Below are 21090 nucleotides of genomic sequence, written 5' to 3' on the forward strand. Positions count from 1 at the left end.
GCGACACGTGCTGACCCCGTGACCCCCAGTTTTTCTGCGCGCATCCGGTGCACTCCAGGGGACCCTCTCGACCGCTGGACCACGTCCTTCACTCCTCCCAGGCTTCCGCCAGACCTGACCCTGCCAAAAGGAAGACCAGGCCAAAAGGGGATTAGGAACCTCCCGTCCCTCAACGCTGCCACAGGGAACGCCCTCGGCCCCCGACCTCGCTTCCCCCGAGGTGCTGCACGCACCCCTGCGGCCGGAAGCCAGGGGGCGGATCCCGCCGGTGGCCGCCCCGCCTGCTGACCAATCCTCACGCGCAGCTCATTAATAGTGAACGTGCCGGCCCCGCCCTCTACTTCTCGCGGCTCCGCCCGCCTGCGCAGACCCAGAGCGCGGCCGCGGACGAAGATGGCGACTGCCATGTACTTGGAGCACTACCTGGACAGTAAGCGCTCCCCCCACCCGCGTGTCCCCCGGGCCGTCGCCCGTGCGGGGCCCTCTCCGCCATTTTCCCCCGCACGCAAAGAGCCGCGTGCGGATCCCGGGTTCGTGGGGGCTGTGGGACGGCCCAGGGGCGGCGGAGGCGGACGCGGATCGGGCGGGTACAAGGGTGGGAAGCGCGCGGGGGGTGCGGTGCCGGGTCCACCGACACTGCCGCGCCAATTTCTAGGTGCGTCACGGCGGGGCGGGGCCAGTGCGCGGTTCCACCCCTCAGCTGGGCCCGGCTCTCCTGATAGGCCACGCCCTCACCAACAGGCCACGCCCCATATAAAACCACGCCCAGTCAAGTTCTAGCCTCCCCGAGTAGGCCCCGCCCTCCACAGTCTTGTCTTGGTCTCAGGCCTTGCCCTTACTTGATTTGGGCCTGCCTCCCACCACTCAGGCCCCAAGATGGTGGTGAGCCCCAGCCCCCTTGAATGCTGACCCGGGCCTGGGGGGCTCCGGGCCTGGGGTCCACGGAGTCGCTTCCGGGCACCGAGCCTCAGCTTGTGCATCTGGAAGATGGGGAGGCGATGCTGGCCTGGAGGGTCTCCCAGGATGCCTGCCTTTTCGCGGGGGTACTTACGGGACTGATGATGTGTGCAGGACTGACGTCCATGAGGCTCCTCCAGCAGGCATCCTTCTGTCTATCTGTAGCTCAGGGTGGACCCTCCTGACCAGATGGTTATTCCCGCATTTCACGGAGGCTGAGTAGCTTTTCAAGGTCACACACATTTTGGGAGGGTCTGGCTCTGGCTGGGGCATGGGGCACCTTGCTGCACTGGGGATATTCATGGTCACCCCGGCCTGGGCGCCCCAGGAGTTGCTGAGTAGGAGTGAGCCCCTGCTCTGAAGGAGACAGTGGGGATCAGCTCTCCCCAAGAAGGGGTTACCCAATCTTGGTCATTTGTTCTGCTCTCCTGGCCCATCCTAAGCACAGGTCAGGTGGGAGAGCACTGGAGGGGAGCCCTCCCTTCATTGTCACTAGAGAGATCTGCACTCAGGTGCCTGCTTGGGAGCACTGGGGCTTGCCCTTTCTGTCCCACCACCTGCCCAGTGGCCCCTATGGGAGGGTCTGAGGAACCTGAACATGAAGGCTGGGAAAGGAGGCACCTGCTTCTTTTTTTGTTTTGTTAATCCTCATCTGAGGATATTTTTTTCCATTGATTTTTAGAGAGAGTGGAAGGGAGAGGGAGAGACATAGAGAGAGAAACATCGATGTGAGAGACACATTGATTGGTTGCCTCCCACACGTGCCCCAACCAGGGCTGGGGATTGAGCCTGCAACCAAGGTATGTGCTCTTGACTGGAATTGAACCTGGGACCCTTCAGTCCGAAGGCAGACACTCTATCCACTGATCCAAACTGGCTAGGGCACCTGCTTGCTTCTTGAGCATGTCCTGTGTTCCAGGAAAGCAGACATGATCCCCATTTTCCTGGAACTTACTATCACATGGGAAGACAGATTATTTTTAAAGTTTATAGAAAATTAAAGGCCACGAAGGAGCCCCATAAGTCTCGAGAGCAGGGAGTGGCCTGTCCTGCAGAATCCTGCTGAGCAGGGATGTCTGGGGAGGGCATGGTGAGCCCTGAGGCTGTGTGGGGAGTTTTCATGGCTCTCTGGGGAGCTGAGGAGCACAGGGGCTTTAAGCAGCAGCTTCTAAAGATTAGATTGAGCTCTTGAAATGATCGCTGGCACATGGGGAGAGTGGAGGGTGGCCAAGACTGGACACAGGAGTCCAGTCAGGGCCTGTTGTGGCTGTGCAGGTGTGTGGGGACGTTGGCCTGAACTATGAGGATGGCAGCACAAACAGGTTAGCAGCATTGCATGGGATCCTCCACCTGTGAGGTTCAGCATGTCCTGTTTAACCTTAAGTGAATAAACTTGAGTGAATTAGAAGTTCAGTCCCTCAGTGGGTACTCGCCCATTTCACATGCTCAGTAGCCCAGTGTGGCCAGTGCCCACATTTTTGGACAGCTTAGAGAACGCTTTCATCCTTCGATAAAGTTCTACCAGCAGTGCTGGTTTGCACTACCCGTGCAGATTTCAGAGTAAGGTGGGGAAAGATCAAAGAGGACCCCAGGATTGGACTGGGTGGCTGTGGTGGGGTAATCTAGACTGGAGGGTCTGGGGTAGGAGTCAAGAGGCCATCTTTCCTGCCTCTGCTCGCAACTTGTTTCTAAGTTCACCTGTGGCTTCTCCAGCATTTGGCAACTTCGGAAGTGTCAGCCTTGTATCAGTGTTTGGTACTCACATGCCACTAAAAGAGGGTATCTTAATCCTTGTCCTCTTCAAACCCTAGCAGAAAGAGAAGACAAAGTGGGCTTATTATCTGTCGACTTCAGGGTTAAAGCTCAGCAGGTAGATTTGTGTGCCTCTCCTGAGAAGTCCATGTCCTTGTGTTTCAGGTATCGAGAACCTTCCTTGTGAACTTCAGAGGAACTTCCAGCTGATGCGTGAGCTGGACCAGAGGACAGAAGGTGGGCTCAGGCCTTCAGTACATCTAGGGAGAGGAGGCACCAGGATCCTGGGGTGGTACTGGGTGACCAGCCTTTGCAAGTGGGGCTGTGTGGCCTAGCCCTAGGCTATGGCTTCGGATGGTGTCTAGAGAGAGTTGCTGATACTTTAAACCAAACTTAGTTCCTTGGATTCTTACACTTCTTCAAATCAGATCTATAAGGATCATCCTTTCCATACCGTCAAAATATCTGTTACCTTTTCTTTCTTTTAAAAGACTTTCTAATTTCAAACTGTGTATGCATAGTTTAAAAGGTTAGCTAATACTTCTTTTAAAAATATATTTTTATTTATTTCAGAGAGGAAGGGAGAGGGAGAGAGAGATAGAAACATCAATGACGAGAGAGAATCATTGATTGGCTGCCTCCTGCATGCTCCCCACTGGGGACTGAGCATGAAAACCACACATGTGCTCTGACCAGGAAACGAACCATGACCTCCTGGTTCATAGGTCGATGCTCAACCACTGAGCCACACCGGCCGGGCTACATTTTTTGAATAGTAGTTTTTCTTGGAGTTTCTAATTGCTTTGTTTGTTGGCTGTGTTTTCCACATTTCCACTGCGTTTTCAGTGTGTCTGCTGCACAGGGTTCTCTGCTGGCTCTACCTGCTCTGCCTGGAGACCTCTCCAGACCAGGTCCTGCAGGTCCGTCCGAGCTGGTGGTTTCCGGGCCTGCTGCACATGCAGGTGCTGGGTTTTCTTGGGCTCTCCCTTTGCTCCTCTTCAGTTGGGACTCCATTTCCTGGGTCATAAGCATCCTTTTTCTTTTTATAAACACCCTTTTTCTTGATTTGCCCTCATTTCGGAGGAGCTTTTCCCCCCGATAGCCTCCTGAAAAAGGGTACCTAGGAAGGTAAATGTCTTCTAACGTTGCGTCTCTGAAAGCGTGTTTGTTCTGGCCTCTAGTCACTTAGTAATTTGGGGGTAGCATTTCAGATTGATAGTCATTCCCCAGGATGTGATAGGCATTGCTGACTGGTTCTTGGCTTCCATGTTGCTTTGGAGAAATCGGAGGCCATTTGGATCCCTCGTCCTTTATACATGCCATCTTTTTCTTGTCCTGTTTAGAAGTTTTGGGTTGACCTTAGCCCTGAGGCTTTATATTTTGTGTTGATGAGCTTAGGTGTCAGTGGTTTTCATATTACCATTTAATTTTCTTATTGGAGTAGCTGCGATTTTTCACTAAGATACAGCAGCCTGACTAGCAAATACAGAGACTTCTTTTATTATGAAATACAGATTTGCATTCAGAAATAAGCATAAACATTTATAACGTATTACCCGGTGAAACTGTCCCCAGGTAAGGTGGAGCTTCTGGCTCTTGGGGACCTGTGTGACCCCCCCCCTCTGGGGCCACCACCCTGAATCCCACCTGCAACAGGTGTTTTCCCACCTCTAAACTGGAGTGAAGAGTTGTGTCTGTCCCACCTGGATGTTTATGAGCCACACAGCGTGTCCTTTGTCCCTTTTCTTGCTCATGGTCACCTTTTGTGGATTAATAGGTGGTGTTCTGTGAACCAGCAGCTGGTTCATTTTGTTGCTGGAGCAGAGCTATTTGTCTGTTGAGTGAGGACTGGACATTTGGGTTGTTTCTTGTTTCCTGAAGTTATGGATGTTTTCCCATGTGTATCCTGGCATCTAAATCTTTAGGGTGGGTACCTAAGAGTAGTATGCCAGGTCTTAGGTAAGGTGAGCACACACTTCATTGTTCCGATAGGGACTTTTACGAGTCTGAGCAGGCATGATGCATGCTCCTGGGACAGCAGTGGTATGCAGAACTGTCCTGGGCACCTTGCCCTGGCCAGAGCCTCTGTCTAGCTCCGAGGTGCCATGCTGTCTGTAGACACACTGCCTGTAGACACGTTGCCTGTGGAGTGCTGTGCCCTCGTGTCCCCACTTACAGTACTTCGGGGTGCTTGTCAGTCACTTGCCGACACTTGATGTTGTCAGGCTTCATTTGTTGCCAGTCTGGTGAGCCTGTTCTGGCATCTCATGCAGGGACTAGCTTTCAGCCATTTCTCTATCAGATAAGAAAGCGGAGATTGACATCCTGGCCGCGGAGTACATCTCCACAGTGAAGACTCTGTCCCCAGAGCAGCGGGTAGAGCACCTGCAGAAGATCCAGAGCGCCTACAACAAGTGCAAGGAGTATAGTGATGACAAGGTGCAGCTGGCCATGCAAACCTACGAGATGGTGAGAGTCGGGCGGTGGGGTGGGGGCTGGGGGTAGGGGGGTGGGGATGAGCTGCTCAGGGATCCCAAGGGCAGGGACGGCTGGGGGCTGGGGACAGTTCAGACTCTGGCAGAGTGATGCTTCCAGAGGAGTACAAATGGGGGTGTCATTCACCCCAGACTGTGACTGCGTCTTGTTTTCTCTGCTCTTTTGCTTATTTATTTAGCTGGGGAAACAGTCCATTGTTATATATAGATTTTTAATCAAATTTTTTTTTTCCACAAGGAAGTCATGTTTGCTTATTTTAAAAAATATATATTTTATTGATTTTTTTACAGAGAGGAAGGGAGAGGGATAGAGAGTTAGAAACATTGATGAGAGAGAAACATTGATCAGCTGCCTCCTGCACACCCCCTACTGGGGATGTGCCCACAACCAAGGTACATGCCCTTGACTGGAATTGAACCTGGGACCCTTCAGTCCGCAGGCCAACGCTCTATCCACTGAGCCAAACCAGTTAGGGCTTAATCAATTTTTTGGTCATCTTTAGGAAAACTCCTAGAATTTGTGTCCTGTTTCCTCTCAAGTAAGCTTCACTCAGAGCTCACGTGGTGGCCTGGAGTCCTTGTTCCATGAGGCACATGTCGTGTGGCAGATCTCTGTCATCCCTGCAGGCCGTCACCTGACGAACGCCCTTCCCCATCTCCCCAATCAAGCAACAGTGATTTCTTAAAAATCTGAAGTAACTTGTGTTTGAGAAAGAATAATCTAGAGCAGTGGTTCTCAACCTTTCTAATGCTGCGACCCTTTAATACAGTTCCTCATGTTGTGGTGACCCCCAACCATAAAATTATTTTCGTTGCTACTTCATAACTGTAATTTTGCTACTGTTAGTGAATTGTAATGTAAATATCTGTGTTTTCCGATGGTCTCAGGCCTGACAGGTTGAGAACTGCTAGCAGGGTCGCCTAAGACCATCGGAAAACACAGATATTTACATTACGATTCATTAACAGTAGCAAAATTACAGTTATGAAGTAGCAACGAAAATAATTTTATTGTTGGAGGTTACCACAACACGAGGAACTGTATTAAAGGGTCGCGGCATTAGAAAGGTTGAGAATCACTGTCTAGAAGGAGACCTTAATGCTTGTATTTGGGATTTTGATGCCCCAAGTACTACATCTTTGGAGTATGCAGTCTGCTTTCTGAAATATTGGCTTTGGTCAATTGTCATTGACTCAGATTTTTACTATGAGGCAAAACGAAGATTGTAATTCATTTCCACATGTGGAAGGTGCTGTCACTCTCCCTGGTGGGCTGTGACTTCAGGATGGGAACAGGCTCGGCTCCTCTCGCTGCCCTGATTGCAGTGCCTTCTCTCCCTTCCTTCCAGCTCATCCATAGCCAAAGCACTGGAGGAATTTTATTTTCCTTTTTTTTTGTTGTTGTTACTCTGTTTAAGAACCTATATGTTCTTCAGGTTTTTAAGTTAGGACTCGATCTCAAACATCCTCAACCCTAGTCCATTGTGTTTCACAGCTCTCTGTCTCATATTGCCGACTCATGGTATTTCCTGAGCAGGATTTATATGGTTGAGGTGTCAAAAAGGACCGTCTTGTACACTTTGACACGGTGGCCTCACTTTAGCAGAACTTTGTTAATGGAAGGCTCAGGTAGAGGCTTAGATAGCATGGAGTGGTTGGCTGGTGCTGGGCTGTGACTCCAGGCTGTTTGCTTTCATGTTAAATGTGACTTGATCTCCTGTGCAGGTGGATAAACACATTCGGAGGCTCGATGCAGACCTGGCGCGCTTTGAAGCAGACCTGAAAGACAAGCTGGAGGGTAGCGACTTTGAGAGCTCTGGAGGACGAGGGTTAAAAAGCAAGTCTGTCCATTTTTCTTTATTTTGTTACTTTTAACTGGAGTTTTGAAGAATTGTCTGATAAATATGTTAGGAACCTGTCAGTAAATACCATATTTGGGTAAACCTTGTCCTGCTTTAGTGAATTCTGTGACAGTAATTGAGTCTTCATTGTCTTTCAGAAGGTCGAAGCCAGAAAGAAAAGAGAAGTTCCCGGGGGCGAGGCAGAAGGACCTCAGAAGAAGACACTCCAAAGAAAAAGAAGCATAAAGGAGGGTGAGAGGCCTTTTTCTTTTCTATTTTCCCCCAAGGAACACCATTAGTATTTGCTAGATCTAAACACCAGTGACAGCCACCCTTGAGGAAGTGCTTACCACGCCCAGCATGGCCATAGTTAGTTCTGTGGACTTTTCGTGTGTCAGTCTGTCAGTCCCTTAAGCAGCCGAGGTGAGCAGCGTGGTGGGCAGTGATTCCAGGGAGTGCGCCTGCCCCTGCCTGGTGGCCCATGTGCAAGAGCATCAGGCTGGTTCCACAGCCCCTTCTCTGAGCGTATGCCTGCCTCTCGAGTGACGTAACAGTGTGTATTCGGGCTAAGCCGCTGTTTAGTAGCTGCCTATGTCTCAGTTGATCATTTTATATATAAATATATTTTGTATATATTCCTTATTGTGTGATTGCATTTATTAAGCACACATGCCATTTAACTCGACCTTGAAGATGTTTCATGTAAAGCCTGCCACCTGACGCCCTCCCCTGTACTGTAGTGTTGCTTCTCAGAAATATTTAGACTAAAGACAATATGGTAAAATGCCAGCTGGCTTCTGTGGAGATGATTCTGACAGTTATGGGGAGAGGTCTGAAGAGTTAGATCTTGACAGAAAAAGGAAAATTTTTGGTTATTAATCCTGGTGTTCAAACTTTCATCTTTTAAAAACACCCAGATGCCAGCCTTTGTATTGTAAAGCACTACAGGGATGCAGAACATGACACAGAACAAACATAGTGTGATGAGTTGCTGTGAGAGACGTGTCCTTTGACATGCTTGTCAGAACCATAACCTCCTCACTCTGCCCAAACCAACATGACCCACATATACAGTATATATAGTATATGCCCTACTTGTTCTTTCTAGTTTTTTCCCCCATGAGTACACTCCTGGACATTAAACTTTGAGATGGACTTTATTAAGGAACTAGAGGCCCGATACATGAGAGTAGGCCTTTGCAGCCTCAGCGGCTGCCTCGATCCCACGGCTGCAGCCCCGGCTTCGTCCAGACCAGATGGTCGTTCCGCTGTTTGGCTGTTCGGTTGATTTGCATATTATGCTTTTATTATTATTATTTAAAAATATATTTTTTTATTGATTTCAGAGAGGAAGGGATAGGGAGAGAGGGATAGAAACATCAATGATGAGAGAATCATTGATCGGCTGCCTTCTGCACGCCTCCCACTGGGGATGGAGCCCACAACCAGGCATGTGCCCTTGACTGGAATCGAACCCGGGACCCTTCAGTCCGCAGGCTGATGCTCTATCCACTGAGCCAAACCAGCTAGGGCATGCTTTTATTATTATAGAAGATTTACATACAGTAAGATGTTCTCATTTTAAGTATATGGTTTGATATTTTTTCTAAATTATGGAATTATTTGGGCTTTTTGTATCTTTTTGAGTCAGTTTTGGTAATGTGTCTACAAAGATTTGTAGTTTCTTGTAAGTTGTCTGACTTATTGACATCAGGTTGTTTATAATATTATGTGATTCTTCTAATGTTGTAGGATTTGTACAGAAGATTGCTCTTTCAGACCTGACATTGGTAATTTATGTCTTCTCTCATTTTGTCTTCATTGAGAACTAGCTTTTGGTTTCATTGATATCCACCCCGCCCCCCCCCCCCCCCCCCCCCCCGCCTCCTGTCTTCTTTTGTATTTAGAGAGAGTAGAAGGGAGGGAGCGGGACAGAGAGAGAGAGAGAAACATTGATGTGAGAGTGGCACATCGATTGGTTGCCTCCTGCATGCTCCCTGACTGTGGGGCTGGGGATTAAACCTGCAACCCAGGTACGTGCCCTTGACCAGGAATTGAACCTGAGACCCTTCAGTGTGCCGGCCGATACTCAAACCGCTGAGCAACACTGGCCATGGCACCCCTCTGTTTTCTATTGCATTTATTTCTGCTCTTATTATTTCCTTCCTACTAAGCTACTTAGATTTACTTTGCTTTTAAAAAATATATATATTTTTTTATTGATTTCAGAGAGGAAGAGAGAGAGATAGAAACATCAGTGATGAGAGGGAACCATTGATTTGCTGCCTCCTGCACATTGGACTGAGCCCGCAACCCAGGCACGTGCCCCTGACCAGAATCGAACCTGGGACCCTTTGGTCCGCAGGCCAACACTGAGCCAAACCGGCCCGGGCTTTGCTTTTCTTTCTCTAGCTTTTTAAGATAGAAGTAGCATAGATCTTTGATTTTCATATCTTCCTTTTCTAACAAGTATTTAAAGTTGTAAGTTTTCTTCTAATTTCGGTTTTAGCTACATCTCACAAATTTTGATATATATATTTTTAAATTCCATTCAAAATATTTAAAATTTTCCTTGGTGGTTTTTCTTTGACCCATAGCTTATGTATGAATAGGTTTCTCAGTTTCCAAGTAATTTGGGGTTTTCCATGTAACTTTCTGATTTCAATTTCTATTTTTGTTATGATCAGAGAACATTTCTGTAATTGAAATCTTCTACAATTGATTAAGACTTGTGTTATGGGTTATGGTTTGTCTTGCTAAACGTTCCATATCCACTGAAAATAATATGTATTTTACTGTCGTTGGGTGGAGTGTTCTGTAAATGTGAATTCAATGGCTAGGTTAATAGTGTTGTTCAAGTCTTCTATATTCTTACTGGTGTCCTGTTTAGTTTATGAACTATTGAAAGAGGATTGTTGAAATCTCCAACTCTAATTATGGATTTATCTGTTTCTCCTTTCTGGTCTGTCAGTTTTTGCTTCATGTATTTTGAAGCTCTGTTATTTGGTTCTACATGAGCATTTAGTTTTAAAAAAAAGTAATTGACTTCTTTATCATTATGAAATTTACTTTTTTATTACTTGTAATGTTCTTTGTTTTGAAGTCTGCTCTGTCTGATATTACTACAGCCCTTCCCACTGTCTGATGGTGAATTTTTGATGGTGTATGTTTCCTTTTTCATTCTTTTACTTCCAACATGTGTACGTTTTTGTATTTAGAGTGGGTTTCTTGAAGGCAGCAAGTAGTTGCGCCTTGCATTTTCATCTAATCTGATAATCTCCGCCTTTTTGTGCAATATTTAGATTGTTCAGATGATCTGTTTACTATAAGGACCTACACACATATGCTTCCTTCCTACTCCTGTTTTTGGTGTTATTGTCAGAATTTTTACTTCTACATGTGACAAGCCTCACAATATATTAGTGTTATTATTTCAGGTCAAAGCATTGATTATCTTAAATAGATTTTAGCCCATTGTACGCCATAAGTGTCCTTTTTAGGGGACTCCAATTACATGTTTGTTATTTAGCTTGACATTTTCCCACAGATCATAGAGGCTCTGCTTAATTTCTTATCTGTGTTCAGTTTAGATAATTTCTATTTCTTTGTCTTCAAGTTCTTTTCCCTTGGTGTCTAATTGAATTTTAGCCTCCTTTAGTAAATCATTCATTTAATATATTTCTTCTCAAGAAGTTCTATTTGTTTCTTTTTTAATTTATTTAGTTATTTTTTAAAAATATATATCTTTATTGATTTCAGAGAGGAGGGGAGAGGAAGAGAGAGATAGAAACATCAGTGATGAGAGGGAACCATCGATTGGCTGCCTCCTGCACACCCCACATTGGGTATCAAGCCCGCAACCCGGGCATGTGCCCTGGCAGGCAATCGAATCATGACCTCTGGGTTGATGCTCAACCACTGAGCCATACTGGCTAGGCTGTTTCCTTGCCTGGCCATGCTGTCTTCTGGCAAGGCAGGAGCTGTGTGTGGACTGGGGACAGTTCCTCCTGTAGCCCCCACATCCCAAAGCTTGGATGAGCAGCCGCCCCTGCTGGAGGGCTACTTGCAGTGTTTGGGAGGGGCCCCTGTCTCTGCCTGGGAGGGATGTCCCCTATGTCCACGGGAATTAGCTTGGAGGACAGCTCTGGTGTCCAGTCAGGCCAGAGTGAGCACCTCAGGCAGTGGGGTCGCCTGGCCTGCTCGAAGGACAGGCTTGGCAACTTCCTGTGTGCTTCCCTCCAGGGGTAGCATGAGTGCCCACCACCCTGGAGCCCCCTCCACCCTGGAGTCCCCTCTGTTGAGATTGGAGAGGAGGTGGCTCAGGACCAATCCCCAGGCCTGATTGCTGGCGAGGTGGTGACCTTGTCAGGTGGTGCCCTAAGTCCCTCCAGCTTCTCTTGCTGCCACCCACATCTGGCCTGTGCCCTTGAACACAGAGTGACAGGCGAGGCTCAGGGGGCAGCTGAAACATAGTCTGCAGAAGTGTGGAGAGTGCCACAGAGCGAGAGTGTGCCGAGTATGTGTGGTTATTCAGGGTGAGCACCTGGGAGACAGGACAGAGCCAGCAGGTGGGTGAGACAGTGTCATGGGCCGTGGTGACAACCTAGGTTTCAGTGCAGCAAGGAGCCAGTGTCGTAGCCTGAGGACTGCTGTGACTGTTGCCTGAAGTAGTGTTAAAGCACATGGATGGGGCAGGTTCTTGTGACATTTATGATTTTCAGATCTAAAGAAAAAATCCTGTCTATTCCCAGAGACGGAGCAGAGGGAGGAGACTCAGATGTGCCTGGAGCCTGCATGGGCGGCACTCATGCTGGGGGGTGGGCAGTACATATGGGGCGTCATGTGGCACGCTGGGGGCATTATGGAGCTTGGTATGTGACCACAAAGGCACAAAACCTTCCTAGACCGGAACCGGTAAGGAGGGGTTCTCTTTGGGAAGCAGACTTCTCATGTCACCCACGTCATGATGTCAGTTGTCCTGGCCTGCCACTTGCTCAGCTTCCCCTCTGCCCTGTTGCCCTGTGAATTAGTGTACATAGCACGTGTGTGTTCAGTGAACATATGTGTTCTCTATCTGGGGGCAGGCCTCTGTACTGATGGGAATATACTGTCTGTGTAACCTGCAGCTTGCAGTTTTATTTAAAAAATACTGAAACACATTAAGAGTAAATGCTCTAGTCCCTTCCCTGTAACAGGTCTGTCCCACCACCCCGCTGCAGAGCTGTGGGGTTGGAGGGAGGTGTGGGCACGGCGGGATCCTGGCTGGGCCATGGGTTAGAGATCCTGAGGGGAACTGAGGGGGGATGGCAACAGGCCTGCTTCCCAGGTGAGTGGGGAGGGTGGCTGTGGTCAGAGGCATTCCTGCTGATGGGTGGGCAGAGGGGGACTCCTGAGATTTAGACCTTGGAGGGTGAGGGGAGCTAGTGGGCTTCATGGGTTTTGGGGTGAAGAAGATACATGGGGATGTGAGTGGGAACTCACAAGCCATTGTCATGGGAGGGGTGAAGAGAGCTGGTGGGGGCAGGCCTGCTCAGACTGCCGGACCTGTCTGGGTGGGACCCCGCAGGGTGCCTGCCCTGGGTGGGGAGGAGAGGCCCCTTGGAGGCGCAAGAGGGTCGACCTGGGGTGGGGGTGAGTCCTGGGAGCAGGTCCTATCCAGGTGGAGGGACTGAGGCAGGATGGCTTCATGTGCCCAAGTGGGCTGGACCCCGAAGCCGGAAGGTGAATGTGCCTTTGCCCCCACTACCAGTCAGGTACCACAGGGGCAATGTGGTCCCATCTAACTGCTGCTCAACACTGTTGTGTCCCTGCAGGTCGGAGTTCACTGACACCATCCTGTCTGTGCATCCCTCTGATGTGCTGGACATGCCCGTGGACCCCAACGAGCCCACCTACTGCCTCTGCCACCAGGTGTCCTACGGGGAAATGATTGGCTGTGACAATCCAGATGTGAGTGTTGGGCATGCTGTGGTGGGGTTTTGCCGCAAGATGCGGGGCCTTGAGACGGGAAGCCGGACACTGCGGCATCCCTCCCCCCCGCCCCCCTGCCCCGTGGGACCCTGGGCAGGGTCCTGTACCAGGTGGGCTGGGATGGGGAGAGGTGAGGGGACGGTGGGATGGGGAGGTGGCAGACTCTCTGTGTCTGGCACACAGCAAGCCAAGTGCTCACTGCAGCTCTCCCCCGCTCCCCTGCCGCCTTGCAGTGTCCGATCGAGTGGTTTCACTTTGCCTGTGTAGACCTGACTACGAAGCCCAAAGGAAAATGGTCAGTATGGGGCACTGCTCTATCTCCTTCCCGAGAATGAGGTGGGGGTGGCTGGGCCTAGTAACCTTCCCTGCTCTGGCCCCCGTGGCTTTGGGGATCTGGCTGTGTCACACACTGGTCCTGTGACCCTGGCCAAGTCAATGAGGGTCATTTGCCTCCCACCTCACCTGGGGCATCTTCTATTATATTTGCAGAACACCTACATTTCTGTTGTTCTATATAATGGCCATTCTGACTCTTTTGATTGAGGTAGAGATAATTCTAAATAAAAATGAGAAATGAGGGGTTCTTTTCTGCTGGGGAAGCTTTCAGAGAAGATGAGGAACACAGTATTAAACGAATGGGACCAGGTGGGCGGGCGCTGTGCCTGGTCAGGGACTTACATGCTCTGGACTGAGCCCCTCCTGTTCTTCATCCTGGTATCAGTTGTCCCTATGATGCCATTTAAGTAAACACCTGGCTTTGTTTAGTTGTGCTAAAGGCAGGCGTGTTCTAGGCTGCAGCTGTGGAGATGTCACCCTCCCTGTTTGTGTGTGTGTGACACAGTTGCTGTATGTAGACGGGGACTAGATGCCCTGAGGACAGTCTGCCTTATTCTGGGTCCTCAGTGGATGACAGCAGGGCCGGGTGCGGTGCTGTGTCTCAGCCTGTGCAGTCTTGTCCTGGCAGGGGCTCCCTGGGCACCGGGACGCACCAGCAAGTCTGAGAAGTGATGCAGCAGCCCTGACAGTGCCCTTTGGCGTGGGTGATGGGAATGTGATGGGACTGTGGTCAGGGCCCTGGCTGATCAGGGCGACCCTTTGGGCTTGAGGAGGCCAACCCATGGGGCAGGCTTGGCCTGTGATGATGGGGAGCTCCTGAGCTGATGGGAGGGGCATGAGGCAGGAGGGGTTTGATTAGAGTTTGATTCTGGACATGTTGTGTTTGAGTTGTTTGTGGAGCTCCTGCTGGAAGTTTCCTAGCAGGCCTTAGAAAACAGTTTTGCCTCTGGGAGAACAGGCAGAGCCCGGAGGCATGGTGGGGACCCAACCCGGCTATCCTCCTCCTGATTTCTTTGGGGTCTTTTTATTTTTATATATTTGTATTGATTTCAGAGAGGAAGGGAGAGGGAGAGAGAGAGAGAAACATCAGTGATGAGAGAGAATCATTGATTGGCTGCCTCCTGCATGCCCCCTACTGGGGATTGAGCCCACAACCCGGGCTTGTGTCCTGACCAGGAATCGAACCAGGACTTCCTGGTTCATAAGTCAATGCTCAACCTCTGAGCCACGCTGGCTGTACGTCTTTGTGGTCTTTTTAGAGATCACCGAGTGTGCAGGCTTCTTGGTCAGTGAGATGTGAGCTGATTGCCGTGCTTGTACTGTGTGTGCCGTGTGTGAGCATGATGCTGGGCGCTGCTTCTTCAGGGCTCAGCCAGGGCATGGGCAGTCGGCAGGCAGGGGCCAGGGGCAGGGGTAGGGTCAGGGGGCAGGCCGGGCAAGGGGCCAGAGGGCGGGGTAGGGCCAGGGGGCAGGCAGGACTAGGGCAGGGGCCAGAGGGCAGGGACAGGGGCAAGAGCAGGGACTGAGGCTTCCTCAGGGCCCATTCGCTAGTGTAGACCTGGCCTGGGTGAGCTCAGCTACACGGTAATCAGCTGCCTTCTGGTAGGGAGCTCAGGAGGGCTGAGGTGGACAGCAGTTTGGACTGTCCTTGTGTCCCTTTGTGCTGCCATGGTCCAGGAGTGACTGAGAAAGCACTCTGTGTCTGAGACTCTGGAACTTGCTTGCGCAGGGTCACCTGACCACAGTCTGCAGGATGGGCCGGAGCCTGTGGCCTGCCTGGTCGGCGTGCACGTCATCCTACACCCACACTAGGCCACCAGCTCAACAGCAGGTGTTGTCTCTGTTTTGGTCAAGAGGAATGCTCATGTCTGAAAGCAGTTTTGCTGATTGATTTATATCTATCTATTTGAAAACAGCCATGCTAGATAGAGCGACTTGCTTAGGAGATTTTTCCTGGTGGGAGAGCTGTGCACTGTGTTTGTGGGTCTCTCTTCTGGTTCTGGTGCTATTTCACCAGGAGGCAGGGTCTGGGCCTCCCGAGTGCTGGCGGAAATCTGCAGAGGGCTAACTAACACTGTCTCTCTCATCACAGGTTCTGTCCTCGGTGCGTCCAGGAGAGGAGGAAGAAGAAGTAAGGAAGAGGCTGACACCAGGCCAGAAGAGCAAGTTGATACACTCCTTTATTCACGTTGCAATATTTTACCTTCATCTTAAAGCTACCTTGTTTTGAATGATATTTAATAACTCAGTGGCCAGTTGTAATTCTGGATATTTCCTAAAACCAACAAGAACCCACCTGATACCCTGTTTGCACAGAGGAGGGATCTTGCCACAGTGACTTTGTTCTCATGACTTTTTGTACAGACCCAGCACTGAGCACAGCAGTCCCACGAGCCCGAGTGACTCCGTGGGTGTGTGCATGCGGTGTGCTGGCTATGGTGGGACGTGCCAGCTCGGAGCAGATACTGCCATCACTTTGCAGCTAGAGGTGTGAGCCTTGTGTGGTCTGCAGTTTCCTGGGCTTCCCCTGAGAGCCCACACCACTCTATGCACATTGGCCACGCTGAGTGCACGGGTGTGTAGTCTGGTGGGCGTTGCCGGAAGGCGCCCTCCCTACTCAGGTGTGCTCGGAGCTGGCAGCTGCACTGGAAGGGCTGCGCCTCCCAGAAGGAGCTCTGCTTGGCTGTGCACTGCCTTTTAGTCTGGACTGCCAGTTCTTCCCTGAGGTTTCACTGTCTGGAGTAAACCGCTCTGGATTGGCAGATGGGCCGTAGGTGACCATGACCAGCACCAATGAGAAACAGCGTAACAGACTGGCAGATGTTCCATTTCTCTGGGAATTCCGGATGTTTTTACTGTGAAGATGAAATTATTGTAATTGCATGAAGTCTGTTTGTGAAGTGAATCCAGTCTACCAAGAGCCGATTTTGAACCTGCTTCTGTTACACACTGGGTCAGCACTTTGTCTCCCAGAGGACTACAATTATGTGATGTGATTTGTGAATTTCTTGTGCCACAATAGCAGTTCTGGAATGAAGCTAGGAAACTAGAATGTACTTTCTGTTTAATCAGCATTCACCAAACTGGTTTTAAACCATCTCTTTGGTACTAGTTGGGGACATCGCGTACATTTGGTATGTTGAGATCCACTTGTGATGGTACCTAGAGTGGGGCCTCCGGGAGCGTCCCTGGACTCTCCAAGACCCACCCCGCGTGATTCAGACAAGTCAGGGTTTCTTTTGCCAGAAAAGAAGATCCAAGAGATAGAATCAAGGTGTGAAATGCCCAGCTACAGAAGAATCTCGTTCTCTTTGTGAGGAGTGTCCTCTGCAGTGGTCCACCTGCTTCCTTCCAATGGCCTCCTGTACCACATCCTCTCCTAGCCTCGAGTTTCACCACAGAGAGGACATGGGGCAGAGGAACTGGTGAAGCTGCGTCCTAGACCAGCCCCTCCCTGCAAATGAGTTACTATTTGGCAATTGGGAGCAGATATCAGAGGGCAGCTGGGGTCCAGCTGGAATCTGTGGCCCTTAGTGGGTCTTACCCTGCACGGAACGTGTCCGGACTGCTGTCCTTTCTAGAGCCACCCGAGGAAGCAGGACTTGCTTCCAAATGACTGCTGGCGGGGGTCCCTTCAGCTTGTGTGCTGGTGTTTAGAGGAGGGGTCAGCAGCTGCCACAGCCTGTCCCTGGTGGGTTCCAGGCCTGATGCACTGTCTCAGACCGATGTCTTCTTGCTGCTCAGGAAGAAGTTGGGGGCGCACCTGTAACTCAGCTGCACTGGAACACAAGGCCCGCTTGTATTTAGCAACTTAGTTTTTACATTACAGGTGTCTAAAGATTGTGAGGAATCAGCTGTGGAAATTTTTTTTCTTCATTCTTTTACCAGTTTTTGTGGAGAGGATAGGTAAGTACATTAAGTTTGTGATGATTCTTTGGAAGCGAATTTAATATTTGCACTTCATCTTTGAACACACTCACTTGCCACTGGAACACAGTGTGTTTGTGGATGCAGGTTAATGGCTGGCTAGTTTCAATTGTCACCTGGTTTCCTGAGGCCATGCTCATTTCCTGAGAATGAGACCAACTTCTGTCTTAAGCTTTTGTTTAAAGTTCAGTGTTGTCATTCTGCTTGTCACTGTGCAGCACCCCATGTGTCGACTTTTTGTAAGTTTCTGTGCTTATCTGTTTCTAATGTTTACTTTTGCCAGTTACAATAATATTACCCAAATAATATGCAGACAGCTTTGAAAAAAATGGAAATCATGAGCATGATAGGAAGGTCCTCTGGGATGTTTGGAGAATGCCTGAACGCCATTCCTGACCATTAATACCGTCGGAGTCAGAAAGACGAAAGGGTGTCTTTCTGGTTGAGAGAGAAGGTCAGGCCACCTGGCTGGCTCTGGCCCTGGACAGCTGGAGCACCACAGTGATTTGCTCCCCACAGCTTGGCTGCCCTCATCCTGGGGGTGATTCAGGCTGGAACCCTGACTGTGCCTGCCAGGTCCCATCTCTGATCCTGAGGACAGCTGTGGAGCCAACCCCATCCCTCAGGTTGCAGGATCTGGGCTGGGCCCAGCAGGTGAGGGTGCGGCCTCCAGGGCTGGGGTTTACTGGTAAGGGAAGAAGTATCTTGTTCAGAGGAGAAGCAAAACCATCTTTCTTATTCTCAGTGCTATGTTTTCAGCTAGCATTTGAGAAACCTCCTTGTTTTCCAACAGGACACATCTACACTAACAGTTTTTTAAGCTGAGCTCTGCATCGCTGGCTGTGCTAGTGGAGCTGTTGGCTGGGCTGAGGCCTGAGTGGCTGTCCCCACTGTGCAGGCTGGGCCCCAGGCAGGTGGACATGAGACTGGGACTAGCCAGGGCCCTGGAAGCCGGGTGTACAGCCGTGTGTGGTGAGATGCATGGGGATGCCGGCCAGCCGTGTGTCAATGCTGTTCCAGGGAGCCGCACTGCACTTGCCTCCTGCCCTGTCCCTGGCAGCCCTTGGTAGGGGCTGCTTCAAGCAATAACTGTCCACATGCCACAGCCAAGGCCTGCCCCGTCACAGGATTCGGACACTTCCCATGGGCATTCTTGAGTTAAGGTTTTCCTCCATTTTTAATGAACAGTGATTAGTTGACATTACCTGTGCTGAGAGGCATTTAAAGTGGGAAGTCTAAGAAATGTTCTCATTCAGGAGACAGTCCTATGAAGTTTCTTCCTTCGTATGTGTTTTGTGGTGTTCACTTTTACCACATTTCATCCAAAAAGATGATGCAGCTTTAACATGAATGTTACATTTTATTTTCAAGGAATTATTACGTATGTTCCCTTTGTAAAGGAAAGATAATATTGTAAATCTTTTTATTAAATAATGTAAAGATGTATATCTGTATTTTTTGATCATGTTATAGATTATGGATATATTGTTTAATAAATAAAGTATTTTTTTGAACAAACAGTAGAGAATGCATCACTTTGGGAAATGATAAGACTTCAGCGTTGTGTCCAGAGGTGGTGAGTGTATCCTATGTTGAAATTTGAAAGGCCAGGGAGAAGTATCTGGCTTGTCCTGCCCTCTCCCTGCCAAGACAGTGATGCAAAGGCAAACACATTCCTGCAGGGAGGTGCAGTGGGATATACTCAACACCCCCGATTTACCTGTGGGAGTACAGGTTACAAAGTGAGGTGAACTGGAGGAGAGCTGTTTGCTGGCCATGGGCCCGAGTAAGACCCTGGCCTCACCTTGGTTACTGACCAGCTCTGGGCCTCGGCTGTGTTGTAGCGTCAGAAGTTGGTTCCCAGGCTTACAAGAAAGATGTGTGTGTGGATGAGAGTGCCATGAGTTGCTGTATGGAGACTTAAAAGTGCTTTGTATGGAACAGGATTGCCATCAAGACCAGCAGGGTGTCAAGATCCCTTTGAGGACTAACTAGTTCTTAGGACATTCCTTGAGAGTTAATGGTCAATGTCCAGAAACCCAACGTGGTCACCATGATGGAGAGGCACAGCCTCACTTTCCAGATGAAAATCATTCACAGACCTGGAGTGAACCACAGGCTGTCCCCCTCTGAGCACTCCAAGGGCACTTGTAGCCATTTCTTTGGGTGACTCCCTGGGAAAAGGACACACCAGCTCTTTGTTTGGGGATGGGGGTGGCCATCCTCACTTAGTTCTGAACTGTTACCAGTCCCCAGAGGTCCCGGATGCTGATCTAATCAGTGTGGGGCCTACGGCTGTCGTGGCAAGTTACGTCTGAGCGGTTGTCTCCCTGGGGCCCACCTGTGTCACTGAAACAGACCTGACAGCTGGCGGGATTCCCACAGTAACTGACCTGTGAAGCAAGGGCCATTACGGCAGGAAGGGCCAGGTAGAAGTATCTGGCTTGTCCTGTCCTCTCCCTGCCAAGACAGTGATGCAAAGGCAAACACATTCCTGGCAGGAAGGTGCAGTGGGATGTACTCAACACCCCCGACTTACCTGTGGGAGTACAGGTTACAAAGACAGGTGGTGACTCCAGCTGCAGCATTGTTGCCAGAGCACGTCCGCACTCTTGGCACTGGGCATGTGGCCAGTGGTCTGGCAAGGGCCTGGCTATTCTTGGCAAAGCCATCAGTGCAACTCTGGAATTAGGATTACACGAACACTCTTGCTGTCTGCAGTCTGGCCACAGATCCTCATCATTGGGACATAGAAGAGTATCCCTCCTGTGGGCATCACTGACCACACAGGGAACTGGAGATGCCTCAGTAGGACCCCTGGGAGCCAGAGGGTGGGAGAGACCCCTATTCAGCACCAGGACTGTATTGTCAGGAAAGCAGGAGCCACGTGTTACTGCAACAGTTTAATTCAGGGTACTGGAGGGCCCAGGGAACAGCAATTGCAGGAAGCAGCTACCACCCCTAATCCTGGGGGGCCAAGGGAGGAAGCTGGAGTTTCTGGATCTGACAGCGTCAGGGAGGGGACTGATTAGGACTCTGCTCTGAGGGGGGCTGGCCTCACAACTGATGGGCAAGTGCTCTTAGGCGGGATTCAGCCACCTGGGGAGTAGGTGCTACCTGGCTGGTGGAGCAGAAGCTTAGGGAGGGGGTGCCCGTGGATCTGGGACTCAGACGTCTGGGGCGAGGGTGGCACCTCTGAGGCAATGGGGTGAGGCTGGGAACTGGCACGGGTGCCGCTGGGGTGAGGGCCATTACTGGGATGACAGAGGAACGTCCATCAGGCTCCTGCCCTGTCTCCCGAGTCTATCTAGCAGGCCACACAGAGAGCTGCGGGCGGCCCGGCAGGAGCAGGTGGGACCTGGAGGGGCTGGAGAAGGCTGAGGTCCTGCTGTGGCCTCTCCCAGCCCGGTCACGCCCCCGCCCCTCTGCGGTCCCCTCATTGGAGTCCCAGGCCAGGGCCTCTGTCCATGAAAATGTTCCCGCTGCTCCGGCAGGCAGCTTGGGGAACTAGCTCGGGTTCTGCCTGCCCTTTGGCGGGAGCGGGCCAGGACTCGGGGCTCCTGGAGAGAGGGAGCGGGCAGTTTCCCTGCGGGGCCCGTCCGGCGGACTACGGAGGGGCCGGCCTCAGGGAGGGGGTGGGAGTGTGCCGAGACCCCTGCTGGGCGGTGCGGAACGCGGGTCGAAGCTGGCGGTCCCCGCAGTGAGGGGTGTGGACAGCGCCGTGCGCCTGGTCGCCGGGGGCCCGCCCTCGGCCTGGGGGCGGGACCTACGGGAGAGGCGGGGCTTGAGGGAGCGGGGCGGGGCCGGGCCGG

General features: G+C 50.7%; 1 protein-coding gene across 1 annotated transcript; it reads left to right on the forward strand.

Moving 5' to 3' along the window:
* Positions 1–374: 374 nt before the first annotated feature.
* On the forward strand, positions 375–18769 carry ING5 (inhibitor of growth family member 5). Its single transcript, XM_079782615.1, has 8 exons — positions 375–430; positions 2875–2946; positions 5012–5178; positions 6930–7041; positions 7204–7297; positions 12859–12994; positions 13249–13310; positions 15444–18769. The coding sequence occupies exons 1-8, from the start codon at positions 394–396 to the stop codon at positions 15484–15486; spliced, it is 723 nt and encodes a 240-aa protein (XP_079638741.1). The 5' UTR covers positions 375–393; the 3' UTR covers positions 15487–18769.
* Positions 18770–21090: the final 2321 nt, after the last annotated feature.

The sequence above is a fragment of the Cnephaeus nilssonii genome (assembly GCF_951640355.1).
Source record: "Cnephaeus nilssonii genome assembly, chromosome: 10".
Lineage (NCBI taxonomy): Eukaryota > Metazoa > Chordata > Mammalia > Chiroptera > Vespertilionidae > Cnephaeus > Cnephaeus nilssonii.

Excerpts from the sequence above, each read along its gene's own strand:
- ING5 (XM_079782615.1), top strand. The coding sequence starts at position 394 with ATGGCGACTGCCATGTACTTGGAGCACTACCTGGACA. Across the intron at positions 431-2,874 it reads CTTGGAGCACTACCTGGACA|GTATCGAGAACCTTCCTTGT; the intron begins GTAAGCGCTCCC and ends CTTGTGTTTCAG. Across the intron at positions 7,298-12,858 it reads AAAAAGAAGCATAAAGGAGG|GTCGGAGTTCACTGACACCA; the intron begins GTGAGAGGCCTT and ends GTGTCCCTGCAG.